We start from the raw sequence: 20,231 nt of genomic DNA on the forward strand, positions 1-20,231 counted from the left end.
AAAAATTTCAAGCTTAAATTAAATATACGCGTCCGTAAAGATTTAATCTAAATCATTTCATTTATATAAAGAATAATATATATATATATATGTATATATATTTATATATTTTAATAACGAAAACGTTTAAGAGAACAATGAGATTTTTTCTTTTGTTAATTTCAAATTCAAAGTTCCCGCGGTCGAGAATGACCGCAGAATCTCGAAGGCAGACCTTCGGGCGCATCGATTGGCTTGCGTTAGCTTGCAATATTGTTCTTACCTGCGCGAAAGAAAAAGCAGATTAATAGAACGCATCGAACGTTAGAACGAATTAGAACGGAAAAATTCGATTGAAACAGAAGGAAAATGTTTCGTGACATTTTCAACGTAATTGTAACATAGTGTGTTAGTGTCCGCCGTCAATATTTTTTCCTACATTTTAACCATATCTCCATATATCTCTTCCTCTCTTTCTCTTTGTCTTTCCTTCCCTCTCTTTCTCCCACATTCGTAGGCTCGATCGCAGAGAACCGAATCCATTCCTCGAGACACGGGATTCATCATGGCGGGCACGAAAACCTCGCTGTACTAGTGTATACATTACTAAAAAAACATTTACAATTGTTTACATCGCGACTCTTCAAGCGTTTATTCGACGTAAATTTCACGCGACAATCGGTCAATTCAATTCGTCGAGTCACCGAATTGATAATAATTTACATTCGATCCATATATTATTACGATCGATTATCTCTTTTCTTCTACTTATTTCGCGTCTTCATGCTGGCCGTCATCATGCAAGCGCAGCAACAACCGCAACAGCAACAGCAACAACAACAACAACAACAACAGCAACAACAACAGCAAACTCATCAACAACAAATAGCGGGTACTAACGTAATACTTAAGATGAATGAAATACAACAACTCTCTACTGCAGGTAAGTACTTTTTCTTTTCGATTCGTTTCTTTTCTTTTTCTTATTCTCTCTCTCTCTCTCTTTCTCTCTCTCTCTCTTTTTCTCCTTGATCGCGTGGTTGGTACTATGAACAAAAACTCTCCCGCGACTCTTAAAAACGAAAAAATTTCTTATAATACGAATACAAACATACAAAATCTTTTCTCATAGGTTAAAAGAATTTATATTTGTGTGTGTGTGTATATATATATATTATGCTAAACGTATCCTCACAGCATTATCTACATATTTTTCTTCCTTTTTTTTTGTCTTTTTTTCTTCACAAAAATTTACACGATTTATCATTAATATTTCGTCATACTACTGTGAATACTTCTCAATGTCACGCTATATAGAGAACAATCTTAATTACTACATAGTTAAGAGACGATAAAATTGAAAAATACTCCAACGATCTCTCGAAAGTTTCTTTACATTTTTTAATGTAACCAACGTTAATTCGTTTCTTTCCCTCTCGTCCCGATCTTCTCTCTATTTATTTATTCAATATTAAAAGGAATCCACACATTCGTAATTTATATTATCGATTCAACCAACAATCGATATTACTCCCATCTATATTCTTAAAAAATAATTATTTCCAAATCAAAATTTAATACTAGTTGCATATTTAACGTAACGCGCAAGCGTCCTTTTTTTTTTTTTTGTGAATTTCTCTCTCTCTCCCTCTCTCTCTTTTTTTCTTTCGTTGAAAAAGGCCAATGTAACGGGTTCTCTCATCGGGTGTTCTTGCACATTTTATTTTTCACATCTTGCTCTAACCCTCTTATTCCTTATATTCGATTTTCTTTTTCTCTTTTATTCGCTACAGCGTACGCATAATTCTCTCTCTCTCTCTCTCTCTCTCTCTCTCTCTTTCGTTCGTCTACTCTCTCGCTCGTTCACATACGCAGTCTCTCGCTCGCTCTCTCTCTCTCTCTCTCACACTCGTTCAAACGTACGCAGTCTCTCTCTCTCTCTCTCTATCTCCCTCTCCTTTCCTCTTATGACCGCAGCCTCTCCACCGCACCCCTTAACCCCTGCCCTCGTCAAAAGCACCGATGGAATATTCCACTGGGTACCTCCATTCCATCTGCCTCTATTGCCTCAAGCGTAACACGAACGTACCTTTCTTTCTGTGTGTAATATTCCCCGGCTTTATCCAGTACCGTATGAAATATTTTGAAGAACCCCGTCCTTTCCTTCCACAATTAACCTTAAAATTTTTTCCACAAAATCCCTTTCAGATTTTTATCTCCACAATTTTATCCCATTTCTTTGTATTCTTTTCTCTCCTCTTTTCTTTTTTGTTTTTCTCTTTTTGAAAATGCAAAGGAAAATGTTAATTTTAAAGGTAATAACGATAGTTTATATCGTAATATATCATATTTAGGTAGACTTTCAAACTAGTCAAATGGATTTTCTAAGGACAAAGATTTACTTATCGTAGTAAAGTAGAGAATCGGCCGATTGTTTCCTTTTCTATTCTTAAAGGTCACGACAGAGTACACTTTATATTATTGAACAGGTAGGATAGTCAACATAGTTAGCTAAACAAAAAATTAGCACGGTTTGTATATTCTAAATGAAAAAAAAAAAAACAAAGGAATTTATCGATAATAAGCGACACTTCTATCCAAAGGAGAAATAAATTTACACGTAGACGTTGATCTGAGAGTATCGAGGAAGGATCTTATATATAACATGTGCGCGTGTGAGACCGTGTGATGTTTTATCAAATGAATTCGGAGGGATGGTTAGGTGAGAAAAAGCGATTTCATTTTAATTAATCCAAGATTAATTACTACGTTTGAAAGAAAAAGAATTGTTTCTTTACTATTTCTTTCTTTTCTTTTCTTTTCTTTTCTTTTCTTTTCTTTTTTTTTTTTTTTTTTTTCTTACAGAGGATTCTCTATCTATCCGAATAGAATATTTAGTAAGTGATACACATAATACATTACAAAAAAAGAAAAAAAAAAGTAATTGTATCTTATTTTATATAATACTAAATTTATAAAATATAAATTTCATGATATGAAATAAATATTTAAATGGATATATTCATACTATATATATATATATATACACATATTAAAATATTATAAATAAATATTTTACTTAATTATCGTAGTAATATATAAAATAAAATAAAATATTTGCTCGAGATATATTTTAGTCTTTCAAAAATTAGTCAGGTACTTAAGGATGTATATACGTCCCTATATCGATGTCCCCCTCCCCTTCGTCTCCTTTACTCTTGTACCTCCTGCTGCTTTTTCGAGCGGTGTGTTCTGTCCGCCATGTTACATTCATCCCTTCCTCCTCTGGTTCCCCTGCTATATCGACCAATCGACTGTTCGTTCGCTCGTACGTTAGAGAAGGGATAACCTACCTAGACGGGAGAGTCACGGGCTTCCGTTCGTCGAACGCTGGGCAATACGGAAGCAACGAGTTTTCGTCGTGGTTATCGCGTTCTTCGATATAAAGACGATACGGACATCAAAACAAAGGAAAAAGGAAAAAAAAAAAGAACACGTGGAGTTGTTACGCCGTGAAAAATAACGATAAAAAAAGAAGTTGTGCTCGTCATTTCTGACATCATTACGCCGAAACATCTTTCGAAAGTTTTTTATTTTATTTATTTTTTCCTGCGGCGGATTTTGTCGTTGAAGTGTGTTGTGCCGCGTAAAAACTCTAAAATGAGTGTCGTTCGTGTAGCTGAAAAAAAGGAAACTATTTGCAAAGGTTCGAACGTTTTGAACGGGACCACTACCGAAATTTCCGAAGATATCACCGATTGGCAAAATGGACAAAATCTTCTCGTCGTAACTCAAGATCCTCAGGGAAAAGAATTAATCGCATTGACTGATAATCAGACCATCAGCGTTGCCGTCGATTCCTATTGTTCGTATCTAACCTATTTTAATTTGTTTTAAACTTAGCCCATTCTTTTTCCCCCTTCCTCGTGATCGTTTCGTTCGTTTAGATACATAAGTTTGGAAATGTGCGGTTTGTATATGCGCGAAGAAAATCGATAGACCCACAACGCCATCTCCTTTATACTTCAAATATTTTGCTTGCTTAATTAACTAAGCCGGGGTTTCGACATTACAAATAAATATTCGAGAAATATATCTCTAGCTCGCTTTACACTTCATTTTATTTTCTTTCTTTCTTTTTTATTTGTATGTCTTTCTGTATTATTAATTATATTTACTTTGATATTTTAGGGTTACTGGAGCTTGCACATAGAGAGTATCAAGCTGGTGACTATGAAAATGCAGAGAGACATTGTATGCAACTTTGGCGTCAAGAAACAAATAACACCGGAGTATTATTATTGCTCTCTTCTATCCACTTTCAGTGCAGAAGATTAGAAAAGTTAGAATTGTTCTCTTTCTTTTTGTATCGTAATCATGATTAATATTTATCCATAGATAATGTATTTCGTTATTCTTTTTTGTATCTATCTCAGGTCTGCACACTACAGTAGCTTGGCCATAAAACAAAATCCTTTGTTGGCAGAAGCTTATAGTAACTTAGGAAATGTATACAAAGAACGCGGACAACTTCCAGAAGCTCTAGAAAATTACCGACACGCGGTCAGACTTAAACCTGATTTCATCGACGGATATATCAACTTAGCTGCAGCTTTAGTAGCGGCAGGAGACATGGAGCAAGCTGTTCAAGCATATATCACTGCTCTACAATACAACCCTGTGAGAATACTTTACATTTTGTAATATTTTTATTACTCGAATTTGTAATTAATACAAAATGTCTATATATGTGTGTATTTTTATATTCGTAGGATCTTTATTGCGTGAGGAGTGATCTTGGTAATCTTTTGAAAGCATTAGCAAGACTTGACGAAGCTAAGGTAGGTTTATTAAGCAAAGTAATCGTATTATAAATTAATTAATGTTTTGCACATGTATTCGTACACATTGGTATCGATGTATAAAGCATTCAATGATAACTCATCGTGACCAATTTCGATGGTATCTCGGAGAAGATACTCAAGTGTACTGTTTACATGTGCACGAGCATAAACAATGCGGTTCTTTGGAATGCGTTAGAGCGAAATCTTTTTCGCGTTTCAGTGCGGAAAGCTTTCTCTTTTTGTCATGCAATTTATGTTGCGCGAAGCGCGATGATCCGACATTGAAATTATAATATTTTAATAATTAGAAAGATATTCTATATATAATTTGGTGTCAGATCGCGCGCTATTTTTTTCCACACATAGGTACCCAACGATGTATAACGCATTCGATGTTGCAAATTACAAATATATATGATATGAGAAAAGATAGAGAAAAAATATTACTTGAAACGACATCGAATGTGTATTGCAAATATGTTTTGAATCCTAAACTAAAGCAAACATCAAAAAGGATCCAACTCTGGCATTGCGCATTTTGCAGTAACGCTTTTATGTAATGTTGATTGAAATTTTGTTGTTATGTAGCGTTACAGCAAAGTTATGTATTATAGCAGATCCTACCTAAAATTGTCATATCGCATATCGGGAGAAAAAAGAAAAGAAAAGAAAAAAGATAGAAAAAAGACAAAGATGTATAATTCATATATTTCGTTATTAAATATATATACGATAAAATGGTAGGTTCTGCTAGCGCGCGAATTTAGTAATTAAGTTGACTTTCTACTCAAAACGTATCTTCCTCCAAATATTTTTTTACTATAGGCATACAGGTCGTACACACCTGTGGGCATATGCAATCCTGTTTCCCACTACTCAACGAGATCAGTAGAATTTTTAGTGTGTACGATAATGTGAGCGCGAGATTACCTGACTATTCGGTTGCATACTTGTTTGAAGAAAGATATGGATTTTTCTTTTTTTTCTCTCCTTTTTTTAAGTATATAATAAATATTTGACAAAGTGCTACGTACAAAAAACAAACAAAAAAAAAAAAAAGAAAGAAAAAGGAAAAAGATGAAAAGAGAATACACAATGAAAATTTTTTTGAAAACTCGCAAAGGTCGATCGACTTTGGCGAGTTATTATTAGTTAGCCGTTTGAAAGAGTATGATAGCGTAATTTGTCAGGTAATCTGTATTTTGCAGCGCGGCGCAGCGAAAGCCGATAATTGTGTATGTATTCGTGTTCTTACAGATAACTTAATCTCTTTTCACTTTTTACAGAATATTTAAATATATATATATATAAAGAGAGATAGAGAAAGAGAAAGAGAAAGAAAGTATTAATATATAATTCATTGATTTCTTTTGGTTTTTTCTTAAGAGATATCGACGCATAGATACACGATTAATCGGTCAATATATTTGGACAATGAGGAAAGCTTTCTGTTAGAGAATTAATCTACCATTCCTAAGATCTCGTTTGTTAGCTCGTTGATATCTCGCTTAGCTCGTTCAGCCGCCTGCACAATTCATCATACTCCGACATATATAAGTTTTCGTTAATTTTATGTATCTTCACACAATATAATTTAATAAGTTTGAAGATTTTGTTTATCTTCACGGCGGGTTTTATCTTGATCTTTTTTCTAAGTAATGTATATATATATATATATGTATATATATATGTATATATATATATATAAATATGAAAAATAAAAGAATGGTGGCTGACATGCTTAGCGAAACATGGAGACATTTGTTAAATATCAATAACAAAAAATATATATATATATATGATATATATACGTACAAAAAAAAAGACAAAAATTGAGGCGAAGAGTATCAAGTGAAGAGACATTAACGCAGCTGTCTTATTGTTGTGGATGGGATGATCAACTCTAGGATGGGAAGTCGGAGCTATGTGATTGGTCGGTTTCCACCAGTTCCTTCGTCAAAGGGTGAATCTGAATCTGGTTATTCAGTAACACACTGTCTCTCGGTGTCTAAGTTTAATATGAGAGCTTGCGAGCCGTACCTACCGTCAGCCTACCGAAGGGTACTCTGCAGGTAAAGTAATTCCCAAGGCCGATCTCTACTTCCTCTTTATTTCCTATTTACAAATGTATCCTTTTACCTTGCCCATTTTTTTCCTTGAAAAATCGAATCCTAATATTGATTATCTTATCTTTTTTTTTATAATTCTTTTTCTGATTTTCTTTTTTTTTTTTGTATTAGTAGGTCATTGCAAGAGAAAAGAAAAGATGGAATATAACGAAGGAATCAGTTCTTTCTTTTTTAGAAACTAAATTTAATTAAATTATTATTATTATTGTTATTAACGTTATTATAATGGGTTAAAAAATTATTGATCGGGATTATTTTAAGCTTATGTACACTTACATATTATCCACAAGAACTCGCACCGTATCCTTGAGGGATCGGCCGACTGTAAATGCCCTCTTACTTATTGTTTAGGTACGGATTACACTGTTTTTTAAAAATGATGCAGCCCACCTCTCGGCACGCGCGATGAATATCCATGTTTGGACCCTTAAGGGTGTCGTCATCTTCTTCGTCTTCGTCTTAGGAGAAAAGAAATAAACAAGGACACTTAATTTTTTCTCTTATCATTGTGTCCTTGAAATATATGATACATATATTAAAACATTATATATATATATGTATGTATATGTATATATGTATAAGTACATATATATATATCGATTCTTTTCTCTTTTGACGATTCGAATTTTGGCAGCACAAGTATGAATGACTAATAGAATATCTTTCGAATTTTTCGATGAATGTTCAAATGCAGAGTGAATGGAAATACGATAATGGAGAAAAGTATAATGGCGAACGGCGTTTTAAACGTGTTCGACGTGTTCCACCGGACGCATTTCGGAGAATCGTTAAACACGAGATAAAAAATGGCGTCTTTCGCCATCAACGATGACACTCTTAGCGCGCTTCCATTACCCTAATTATCCTAAACTAATCATATCATTCTCCTTACCACTACAACAATATGTCTTTACTTTTGATATTTAGAGAAAATTTGCCTCTGTATAATATATGTATGTCTCTCTCTTTCTCTATCTGTCTCTATTTCTATTTCTCTCTTTCTCTCTCTCTCTTTCTCTCTCTCTCTCTCTCTCTCTTTCTCTCTCTCTCTTTCTCTCTCTCTCTTTCTCTCTTTCTCTTTCTCTCTTTCTCTTTCTCTCTCTCTTTCCCTTTCTCTCTCCCTATCTCCCTCTCTCCATATTTTTCTCTCTCATTTTCTCTCTAGTTCATTATAATTTCATCGAATTCGAAAGAAGTATAATATAATAAATTACATTTGACTTATCGTTTTTAAGTATTTCTATAACGTTTAAATTTCTTGTAAAATTTCCAAACATTACTCCGCCATATTGGTATTTTTTTATACAAGTGAAAATAATTATCATTGAATAGTTTTCTTTTTTCTTTATTGACCTTGTATTAATGCGGTTGATGTTTACTGGGATTTTTTTTATCTCTATATATGTTTAGGAGAAAAAGAGAGGGAGAGAGCGGAGTGAGAAAGAGAGAGAGAGAGAGAGAGAGAGAGAGAGAGAAAGAGAGAGAGAGAGAGTGAGTGAGTGAGTGAGTGAGGGTGACAGAGAGATAGAAAAAGAAAGAGAGTGACGGAGATAGAGAAAGAAAGAGATAGAGATAGTGAATGAGAGAGAGAGAGAGAGAGAGAGAGAGGGAGAGAGACAGACGGTGATTAAAAATGATTAGATGAATATTAAAGAATATCATCTACAGTTAAGAAAAAGGAGAGAGAAAGATAAAAAGAGAGAGAATGAGAAAGAATGAGAGTGAGAGAAATAGAAAGAAAGAAAGAAAGAGAAGAATACAGAGGCAATAGAAATCTAAAACTTCTTCAACGAAAGCTTTTCAAGGAAGGTCAACTATAAGCTGCAGCGCGGCGATGGGAGGTCGGGCAATGCGCGCGGCGCGTCACGCTCGAGTACGCGAACAAAATTAAAACTAATCTATGTTTTTTTCTCGTCGGTTTATCTTTAGGCATGCTATCTGAAGGCGATCGAGACAAGACCAGACTTTGCGGTCGCCTGGAGCAACCTAGGTTGCGTTTTCAATGCTCAAGGAGAAATATGGTTGGCTATTCATCATTTTGAAAAGGCTGTTGCTTTAGATCCGAACTTTTTGGATGCTTACATCAATCTAGGAAATGTTCTCAAGGAGGCGCGTATCTTCGACAGGTAAGAAAAATTAAAAATCTTCAATGTGTTTGTTTATTTGATTTGATTTGATTTGATTTGATTTGATTTGATTTGATTTGATTTAATTTAATTTAATGTAATTTAATTTAATTTTTTTGTTTAAATTTGTATTATTGAAATATTTACATCGAAAAACGATTAATCAAGACATTATGTTTGTTTGTATCGGTCTTTGGGTTGTTCTTTATAGCATGATGATCTTCTTCGTGGTATAATTAATATTAGAATAATTTTTATTTCTACTGATCTGGATTGTTCACTGATGTTCGTCGGTGAACGAACTGATGGTATTCTTCGCATGACATAATTAATATTAAAATTATGTTTATTTCTATAGGTCTCTGTTGTTTGTCATAGTTTGATGATCTTCTTTGTGATATGATTAATTACAAAATTATGTTTATATTCATATTGATTTGTTTTGTTGATCATAATAGGATGAACATAATAGTCTTTTTGATTTCTCAAGAATCTACGAAGAATAAAATGATCGTGTTAGGAATTGTTCGAAGATATATACGGATTATTTTGTAATATATCTTATTTCGTTAGCGTTAATGAAATTTTTGATGTAATTCTAGTTACGTGTTACTTGAAAGTTCTTTTTAGTAAATCGATGCTAGCACGACGATAGCGAGTCGGATTAGTGTTTCAAACTCTCTTCTTGTATTACGTTTCAGGTTCGAATCTCCTCGAGGATTTCTCTTTTATTTTATTTCTTTTTTTTTTTATGCACGATTTGATCTGTCGTCGCTTTTATTCTATGAGCGGTGAATTTAAAGTTCGTGCTATATTAAATCCGGCTACCGTAGTTATTCCTTTGATGTAATTCATGACATTAATGGGAGTAAGGAGCCATACAAGTTTTTCTTGTCATTTCTTTTTTTTTTTTTTTTTTTGTTTCTTTCTTTCTTAAACAAACAAAATTTATATTTGTTCGATTTTGTTTTACGATGATGAAAGAATTTCCAAAAAAATAAAATGAGAGAAGAAGGAAAAGAAAATGGATTTATCGAAAATATAGAAATTAGACAAATATAGAAGTACTGTTGTTAGGTGTTTCCAATATTCAGAGTACAGAACAGAAGAGCGCATGAGTCGTCGTGTAAATAATACGACGTCGAGATCGATCGATATTAAGCGATAGCTTTTAAGGTTCATCGTCCGGGATATTTGGAATATTTTTTTCTCGAGAGTCTGCTATGTATAAAATGAAAAAGAAAAAAAAATATAATAATAATAATAATAATAATAATAATAATAATAATAAAAAAATTAATAATCAAATAATGCTAATTCCGAATGAAATCTTTTCTCATCATATTTTATAAAAAGAATTTTAATACAATATATTATTTAAAATGTTTAATTTTTTTTTTACGATATCATCGAAGCATTCTATTAAATTAACAATCTATAATAATTATATCAAATACAAATTAATTAAAGTTTCATCATATCAAGATCTGTATAAAAAAAAATTGATTTTTAAAAAGTGAAAGAAAATAAATTGTTAAAAATTAAACAAATTCTATAGATGTTTTACTGCAACAATTACATGATAATATAAAACTGTATCATGCATTAATAAATCAGTAATAATGTACAGACAACAAGAACGAAAATAACATGGCGTTATCTTTGAATAATTTGTAACAAGCCTCTCTCTCTTTCTCTTTCTCTTCCTATATATATATACATACATATATATATATATATATACATATATAGACATTCATACATACATGTATATTGCGTATATGAAAACTATATCTATATTAGATCACTCTATACATAATACAGATACATTCTCACACAAACGTAGTTCGATATATATACAGTGTATATTTCTTGATACATTGTGCGCGTATATTAAACCTTGATGGCTATCCTCGAAGTTACGCACAGTATAGAGCCGGGAGAGAGAATCTCGAGGACAGCTATCGATTCCAAGAGAATCGCTCCGCCCCCAAGAAACACCCTTCGCTACTGGTCTGCTGCTTGTTTGCTTGCTTGCTTGCTTGCTTGCTTGCTTGCTTGCTTGCTTGCTTCCTTGCTCTCGATATTTCCAAGACCACTACTATTGCCAAAAACACGGGGTACTTGAAAGTGTGTGCGTGAGTTCGAGCAAAAAAATATACATATACGTTCACATATACGTATACATATACATTCACACACACACACATACATATATTTCAATCTCCTTTACTAAGAGAAGAGAAGAGAAGAGAAGAGAAGAGAAGAGAAGAGAAGAGAAGAGAGAGAAGCCTTTAGAAGGATGTGAAGCATTCTCTTAGCAACTACGTTCCTTGTCGTACGTCATCATGGAAAAGGAATGGACTGCCAGTGCGTTGTAGTTTACACGGTGATATCGCCTTCGACTTCGATTCCACCATTTTTTCCTGTAAGGAGATTAGAAAGCAGTCTATCTCGATCGACTAATCAAGTTACTGGATGTACTTCCTGGATTAAACATTGGGTCAAAAGGTTTTTTCCATTTATCTCTTCGTCGTTTTCTTCTTCTTCTTCTTATTATTATCATTCTTTTTCTTCTTTTGTATTTTCGTTATTATTATTATAGGATTACTAGGGTGCTTAGTTTAAATAGCGAATAAGACACGTGTTTTCTAATCGTGACTATGCCGTCAGATTAGATTAAGGAGACATATATATGTATATATATATATAATATATATACAGGGAAAGGATAATTTTAATCTTCTTTTTCTTCTTCTTTTTTTTTGTTTTATTATATATATTCCTTTTCTATCAAGACTTCATCAAATCATAATGGCTAAGTCGACGTAGGTGGATTTATTGTTTCAAGGTCACATAGTCAAGAATCATTTTTCTCCAATATGATTTTAAGGATCGTTTGATGTGTTTGCCCATCTGTATATAAATATATATATATATATGTATATGTATATATGTTTTTTTATTTTTATTTTGCAGAGCTGTCGCTGCTTATTTACGTGCGTTGAATCTCAGTCCAAATAATGCCGTCGTACATGGAAATTTGGCGTGCGTTTATTATGAACAAGGGTAAGCGTGTGTTTTTAAATTAGTTTGTATTAATAGTAATTGATTAGATACGTACTTTGAGATTAAGAAAAATGATGCACGGATTTCTTTGTAATATTTTTTATATTCTTATAAATTGCAGTCTCATCGATCTTGCGATCGACACTTATCGTCGTGCCATCGAGTTACAGCCAAACTTTCCAGATGCCTATTGCAATTTGGCGAACGCTCTCAAAGAGAAGGGGCAAGTGGTCGAAGCCGAAGAATGTTATAATACCGCCCTCCGACTTTGTCCTACTCATGCCGATTCTCTCAATAATTTGGTACTTATATTTTAATGAACGACATTTAATGCTCGGTGATTATGAATGTGATGTTGATAAATTATTAGATACGTTCTAAGACTATACATACATACATATATATATAGAATTTGTTACACGTTGATGTTAAAATTTTTTAATTATCTAAGAGAATTATATCTTTTAATAATTCAACAATGAATACTTTTTACTATCGATATTTATTTTCTTTAATAATCGATCGAATACAGAGTGTTAGTTCGTTGTCATGTAATAGAAAAGTAATATTTAAACTTTTTCAAAGTTTTATATGTTCTTGTATTTAACGTGCCATGTGAGACAGGTTCCAGATTTTATTTGTTCATTACTCGGAGATATAAGTTAATAACATTTATAAATTAATACGAATAATTCAAGCTCTCTAATGTTAAAATATTTCTCAAATGTTAAATATTTCACAAAGAATAGTATATAATTAGTTATATCACTTTTATAATCTTCAGCTCTTTCTAATTTGATACTTTTAATATTTTAATATTATTTTGAATAATATTAAAATATTAGAAGTATCAAATTATATATATATATATATATATATATATATATATATAAAAGATTTTATTAATTTGAAGATTATTTTCTATCATAATTTACTTATTATATTTTATTATTATAATATTTTCTTTATATTATAGGCCAACATAAAACGCGAGCAAGGATATATCGAAGAAGCTACGCGACTTTATTTGAAGGCTCTTGAAGTATTTCCAGAGTTTGCTGCCGCACATAGCAATCTTGCATCAGTATTACAACAACAAGGAAAGTTAAACGAAGCACTAATGCATTATAAGGAAGCGATTCGCATACAACCAACATTTGCAGATGCTTATTCCAATATGGGGAATACCCTGAAGGAGATGCAAGACATACAAGGTGCCCTTCAATGTTATACAAGGGCAATACAAATAAATCCTGCTTTTGCTGATGCTCACTCCAACTTGGCTTCAATCCATAAGGATTCCGGAAATATTCCTGAAGCTATTCAGTCATACAGGACGGCATTAAAACTTAAACCGGACTTTCCTGACGCTTATTGTAATTTGGCACATTGTCTTCAAATTGTATGCGATTGGACCGATTATGAAGCTAGGATGAAAAAACTTGTTTCGATCGTTGCCGAACAACTCGATAAAAATAGATTACCTAGCGTACATCCTCATCATTCGATGCTCTATCCATTGTCTCATGATTTTCGAAAAGCCATTGCTGCTAGGCATGCCAATTTATGCATTGAAAAGGTATAGTATTATCTCTTTTTTTTTTTCTTCTTTTTTCTTCTTACCACTCGTTGATAATTAATACATTGTCGATAGAATATACGGTGTATCAAAATTGTTCCTAGCTTGAAAACAGTGACTCTTCAAAAACTTGTTTCCTTTTTTTCTTCTTCTTAAATTATATAACTATTTATATAATAAATAATAACTATAATATGTAACTTTATAAATATAACTTAAATATATAACTATTTATACTTAAATTACACACATATATATATATACACACATATACATATACATATATACAAATAACATAATATATATATTATGTTATATATTTTTATATATCTTTTATATTATATTATATATTTATAATGTCATATATAATAATTCTATTTTTTCTTTAATTACAGATCCACGTTCTACATAAGCAACCTTACAAGTATCCACAGGAAGTTAGCTCACGTTTAAAAATCGGTTATGTTTCTTCAGATTTTGGAAATCATCCAACCAGTCATTTAATGCAATCGATTCCTGGTCTTCACGATCGTTCAAACGTTGAGATTTTCTGTTACGCTTTAAGTGCCGACGATGGGACAACATTCCGAGCAAAAATTGCCAGAGAGGCCGAACATTTTGTTGATCTTTCTCAAACACCGTGCAATGGAAAGGCCGCTGATCGTATTAACGCTGATGGCATTCATATACTCGTTAACATGAATGGTTACACAAAAGGTGCAAGAAATGAAATCTTTGCTTTGAGACCAGCACCGATTCAAGTTATGTGGCTTGGTTATCCTGGTACATCTGGCGCTAGTTTCATGGATTATTTAATCACCGACGAAGTTACATCCCCTCTCGAACTTGCTAGTCAATATAGCGAGAAACTAGCTTATATGCCACACACATATTTTATTGGTGATCACAAGTAAGTGTCCCCCCCCCTCTCTCTCTCTCTTTCTCTTTTTCTCTATATCTATCTATCTCAAATCATTATTTAATTGAATACTTTCATACAGGCTTGGTCAAAAGTTTCCAGATGATATATATATATATATATATTTTTGTTATAAACCAATTGCCACTCTCTTTCCTAATTTTCTTTTCAACATGGTGGATTCGTAGTTTTACAATCTGGAAAAAAAATTAGCTTATAATTAGCTTTAAATAAAAAAAGATAAGATAAAATAAAATAAAAAAGAAATTCTTTTGTAAGAAGAAAAAAAAAATATATATATATATATCCCTAGGATCTTTTTTTGGTCAAGTCTTTCTCCAATCTCGTGTATCGCAATTTTATAAAACATATTATCTGTGTTTTATCGTGATTTTTTATTTTCTTTCTCTTTCTTTTTTTTTTTTCTTTTTTCTTTTTCTTTTTCGTAGACAAATGTTTCCACATCTTAAAGAACGTCTCATTCTAACGGACAAACTAAACACAAAAGGCAAAGTAGCAGATAATGTGGCTGTCATTAATGCTACCGATTTATCACCGATGATTGAAAATACATTGGTGAAGGAAATCCGCGAGGTCGTGGTACCAGATGCGAAAAATAAACCCGTTGAAATTTCATTGAAAGTAGCCGAACTACCAACGACTACCCCCATTGAGACGATGATCGCTTCTGGTCAATGTCAGATGTCTGTAAATGGTGTTGTTGTACAGAACGGTATGACGACGACTCAAGTGAACAATAAAACTGCTACAGGCGAGGAAGTTCCTCAAAATATTGTTATTACGACGAGACAACAATATGGTTTACCGGAGGATGCAGTTGTTTATTGTAATTTTAATCAATTGTATAAGATCGATCCTCTTACTCTTCACATGTGGGCTCACGTAAGTTCAAAGAAAAAGAAAAATATTTTTAATTTTAATTAATCAATTAATTTTCTCTCAAATCAAAATACAAATGACATATTTAATATATATATATATTTTTTAATTATAGATTTTAAAGAACGTACCAAATTCAGTACTTTGGCTGTTGAGATTCCCAGCAGTTGGTGAACCTAATCTTCAAGCGACAGCACAACAATTAGGTCTTGCTCCTGGTAGGATACTTTTTAGTAACGTCGCTGCTAAAGAGGAACACGTTAGGCGCGGCCAATTAGCCGACGTCTGTTTGGATACACCATTATGTAATGGACACACTACGAGTATGGACGTACTTTGGACCGGTACGCCAGTTGTTACGTTGCCTGGAGAAACATTGGCCTCTCGTGTCGCTGCTAGCCAATTGAACACGCTTGGCTGTCCTGAATTAGTAGCTAGGACGAGACAGGAATATCAAGAAATTGCTATACGGTTGGGAACTGATCGAGAATAGTACGTATATATAATTATGTATATATATATGTATATATATGTATATACACACAAGTGCATGTAGAGGATGGTTGCCAAAACTTACTAGATGATTTTAAAAATCAGTTTTATCTTTTTTTCGAGATTTTTCCTTTGGGCTAATCTTATTGGGATTGTAAAAAAATTTGTTAGGCTACGTTTCATATATATATATTTTTTTCTTTTTGACGAAGACAGAAATAAAAGAAGCCTCGAAAAGATCTCGAAAAAAAAAAAATGGAATATATTCGAAATCAATAAGTTTGGCTGACCTTGCAAATACCAGTTTTTTTGACACCTTTTAAAAAGAAAAAAAAAAAAAAATAAATGATATTCCTTTATATTTCCAGCTTGAAAGCGACACGTGCAAAAGTATGGAAGGCACGTTCAGAAAGTCCTCTATTCAATTGCGAATTATATGCTATGGGTATGGAAATGTTATATAAAAAAATGTGGGAACGTTTTGCTCTAGGAGAAAAGCCTGACCATGTTGCAGCCAATGATAAATCGGATAGTCTCAAATGATTAGACAATTTTAACTATAATATTATTTTACGTTTATTACAAATCACACATTTAGAAGATTATTATATTCGGTTGTACAACTACTGCTCCTCTCTCTCTTTCATTCTCTTTCTCTTTTTCTTTTTCTGTCTCTATTTCTTTCCAAAAATTATTATTCACGATCAATCATTCGACATCTTATTATTGTCATTTCCATTATATTGTTTTATAATAATTTTTCTTATTTCTATATCAATAATATATTATATGGATCGTTCATAAAGCATAGTTAAGATCGATAATTCCATTCAATATGCTGATGAAGACGATGACGATAACGATGATGATGACGAAGATGATAATGATGACGAAGATGATAATGATGACGAAAATGATGATGGTGGTGGTGATGATGATGATGATGATGATGTTGATGATGATGATTGATGATGATTGATAATGTTGATGACGATGACGATGACGATGACGATGACGATAACGACGACGACGACGATAATGATGACGATGATGATGATGATGCGGTTCGTGTTTTATCGCGCAAGTGGAGAAAGTGTTTTAGAAAATCCTCTCTATGTAATTCTGTGATCAGTAGTGATACACAACGATGATTAAACAAATCGTGAGTTGGATGTGTTAAAGCAATCTCATATATAATATACTTCATACATACATATACATACACGCATACATACGCGCGCGCGCGCACACACACACACACAATACGTACATACATCCCATTAATATCATAATATAACTTTCTATTTCCAATATATGATGTATTTCGTTTTTTGAAGTACTATATGTGTATGTGTGTCAGTGTGATGTATACATAGAAGAATCGAAGTCATTTTCTCAAGAAGAAAAAACGGATTTATATTATAGAAACACGCATCATACATATGTTCCTTTTCTCTTATCTTTTTTCTTTTTCATTTTTTTTTTTTTTTTTTTTTTTTTTTAAATTATGCGAACAATTAGACAAGACATGCAAACAAACAAATAATCAAACAACAGTATTTTATTGATATTGTGTATCTTCATGGAAAAAAAAAAAAACCAATACAAAAGGGGGGAAAAAAAACCAAAAAAAAAAAAAAAAGAGAGAGAGAGAGGTGACACAGTATCCCTCATGGTTTTTCACTCATCTTTTTTTGGCCTCTCGTCGTAAGCCACGTTTTACGTTTTTTTCTTTTTTTTTTTTAAAACATGATCTGTAATAATACGTTGAATTTGCGATGATTATGATCGTTAATGATCGGTATAGATCTTTGGACGCAATCGTTTGACTAGATTTACTTACTTCGTATATTAAAAATACAACTCTAGTGAAAGTTTCCTATATTTATCATTTTGATTTTCTCTTAGTAGTTTATACAAATCGAGAAGTGAAGTTTTGCGAAAAGGAAAGAAGAAAAAATGAAAAAATGAATAATAAAAAAAAAAACAAGTACTCGAACTAATATATATATATATATACACATATATATAATATACACATATATGTATGAATAGCGAGATGGTGAGAATTGGAGTTGACAGCATGAGTTGTACGGAGGTATTATAATTATGATTATTATTATTATTAATTAATTAATTATATTATTATATAATTATTTTATTACTATTATTGTTATTATTATTATTATTATTATTATTATTATATATTGATAACATAAGTGTTCGCGAAGGTAAAAACTAGAATTGTATCATAATAAACGGCTAATAATAATTGTGTAAATATATTTAAAAAAAAAAAAAAAAAAAAAAAAAAGAAAAAAAGGGAAAAAAAAGGAAAAGGACAAAAAAATATTATAGTTATTATTTCAACAAGAGAATAGCGGATTACACGTAGAATATGGAATATAAATCGATAAAAATGTGTGAGTTAGCTAAAAACGACTGTTGTTGTTGTTGTGTGGTGTTAACTGTAGTGAACAAAACAAAAATGAAAAAGTCGATGTATGTCTAGACTTTGGAGAATAAAAACTCTCAACACACAGATAACTACTTTTCAAATACGTTCACGATAATCGATTATTCTTCGTGAGTTTTTTTTTTTTTTTTCTAATCATATATGTCATTATAATCTTATTAAAATGAATAATATAGAAAAGATTTATATCCAATAGAATTCTGATAAAATTTTCTAAATTTAACGATCGACTTGGAATTAATAGTTACGACAATAAGAGAAATCGTTAATCGGCTACCAAATAAAACTATAGAGATTACAAAATTAACATATGGATGATTTAATCAACAATTTTTATATATATATATATAATGTATTCATATTTATCTGACAAAAATATTTATAACTTATCTAAATAATATACATACATACACCAAGTGAATAACAACATAAAAATACATTTCTTGTTCTAAATATATATATATATATATACATACATACATATATATGTATGTGTATATATATATATATTATATATATAATATATATTATATATATTAATATTTATTAATATATATATATATATATTTTACATATTATAAAATATCTAGTAATGTTCGTAAAAAACAAAGAAAACTTGGAATTGTCTCTTTTTTATGTACTCTTAGGTTTCTTATTATCCTGTTCAGTAACCACTGTCTTCTTTCTATCTTCGTTCTTTGACTGTTCCATAATTTTGCCGACGAAATCGTATATGTCATCTGCAAATATAACAGGTTCTTCCATGGCTGCGAAATGACCACCTCCAGGCATGTGATTCAATTGAATCAAATTCAAATATCTCATTCGAAGAATTTTTTCTGGAGTATACGCAAGTTCGTGAGGAAATATGGCACATGCTGACGGTACATCGATTGGTAATCTATATAAAATTAATTATACATGCATTTATATATATATATATATACTTTTTTTATAACTATACTATCTCATATTAATTATAATTTCGCGTGACAAACTTACTCATCGATTTGTAAATCTCTATACTTGTGTGTAAATTGTTCAGCATAAAGACGCGCACTAGTTGTCATGGAATCGGTCACCCAGTATATCATGACATTATCCAAAAGTTCATCCAAAGTAAACTTTTCAAGTAGACCACCCTCTTTTCTATTTTTATATTCGGGATTCGTCCATGTATTAAATTTCTCAAGTATGTATCCTGCTAACGACACTGGTGAATTCGTCAATGCAAGACCTATATGAGTTAATCAAAAAAAAAAAAAAGAAAAAAATTATTTAGAGAAACAATAATTCGTTTCCTTATTTTTTTCATTTTTAAATAATCTTCAAAATTTGTATATACCGATTGTGTCTGGTTTGGTAGCTTGTAAATGCATATATCCAGTTTCCTCCATTAGTCGATAAAAATGATCTTTGAATGGATACATTCTATGTTCATATTGTTTTTCAACAACAAGAGAAGGAAGGAACATTCCAAGAATATTCCAAAAGTTTAATGGCTTATTATAAATGCACATGTTCGAGTGTAATCCAATGACACTATATCGAAATAAAAAGACATTGAGATAGACAAACACAACAGTCTTTTCAAAATTAAAAAAAAAAAAGAGAATAACAAAAAAAAAAATAAAAAAGATTTGATTACTTTTCTGGATAAAGAACAGCCATTGAAGATGTTATAACAGCACCCCAGTCACCTCCTTGAACGTAATATT

The 20,231-nt window shown here is 31.7% G+C and overlaps 2 protein-coding genes and 1 long non-coding RNA gene across 4 annotated transcripts in view; 2 read left to right on the forward strand and 1 right to left on the reverse strand.

Moving 5' to 3' along the window:
* Positions 1-238: 238 nt before the first annotated feature.
* LOC122630875 (UDP-N-acetylglucosamine--peptide N-acetylglucosaminyltransferase 110 kDa subunit) lies at positions 239-16,628 on the forward strand. Of its 2 annotated transcripts, none has more exons than XM_043815884.1 (12): positions 239-922; positions 4,171-4,321; positions 4,416-4,659; positions 4,752-4,820; positions 8,882-9,078; positions 12,058-12,147; positions 12,269-12,449; positions 13,124-13,726; positions 14,122-14,636; positions 15,095-15,548; positions 15,661-16,037; positions 16,406-16,628. In XM_043815884.1, exons 1-12 carry the CDS (start codon positions 763-765, stop codon positions 16,578-16,580), a joined length of 3,216 nt encoding a protein of 1,071 aa, XP_043671819.1. In that variant the 5' UTR covers positions 239-762; the 3' UTR covers positions 16,581-16,628. The 2 variants fall into 2 exon arrangements, with proteins under 2 accessions (XP_043671819.1, XP_043671818.1); XM_043815883.1 differs by lacking the exon at positions 239-922 and adding an exon at positions 3,161-3,844.
* A 401-nt stretch (positions 16,629-17,029) lies between these two features.
* Positions 17,030-18,579, forward strand: LOC122630886. The gene is made up of 2 exons (XR_006327576.1): positions 17,030-17,199; positions 17,946-18,579. It is a non-coding gene; the product is annotated as an uncharacterized LOC122630886 (long non-coding RNA).
* A 448-nt stretch (positions 18,580-19,027) lies between these two features.
* LOC122631147 (juvenile hormone epoxide hydrolase 1-like) overlaps positions 19,028-20,231 on the reverse strand; it is a 2,968-nt gene continuing 1,764 nt past the window's right edge. Inside the window, exons 4-7 of the mRNA XM_043816467.1 lie at positions 20,162-20,226; positions 19,859-20,055; positions 19,516-19,750; positions 19,028-19,414 (exon numbers count right to left, since the gene is read on the reverse strand). Of these exons, the coding sequence (XP_043672402.1) occupies positions 19,147-19,414; positions 19,516-19,750; positions 19,859-20,055; positions 20,162-20,226 (765 nt within the window). The 3' untranslated portion in view covers positions 19,028-19,146. The remainder of the gene's footprint in view (positions 19,415-19,515; positions 19,751-19,858; positions 20,056-20,161; positions 20,227-20,231) is intronic.

The sequence above is a fragment of the Vespula pensylvanica genome, chromosome 8, assembly GCF_014466175.1.
Source record: "Vespula pensylvanica isolate Volc-1 chromosome 8, ASM1446617v1, whole genome shotgun sequence".
Taxonomy (NCBI): Eukaryota; Metazoa; Arthropoda; class Insecta; order Hymenoptera; family Vespidae; genus Vespula; species Vespula pensylvanica.

Coding starts and splice junctions, on each gene's coding strand:
- LOC122630875 (XM_043815883.1), top strand. CDS start 3,640: ATGAGTGTCGTTCGTGTAGCTGAAAAAAAGGAAACTATTTGCAAAGGT. Junction 12,148..12,268: donor TGCGTTTATTATGAACAAGG/GTAAGCGTGTGT, acceptor TATAAATTGCAG/TCTCATCGATCTTGCGATCG. Junction 13,727..14,121: donor CCAATTTATGCATTGAAAAG/GTATAGTATTAT, acceptor CTTTAATTACAG/ATCCACGTTCTACATAAGCA.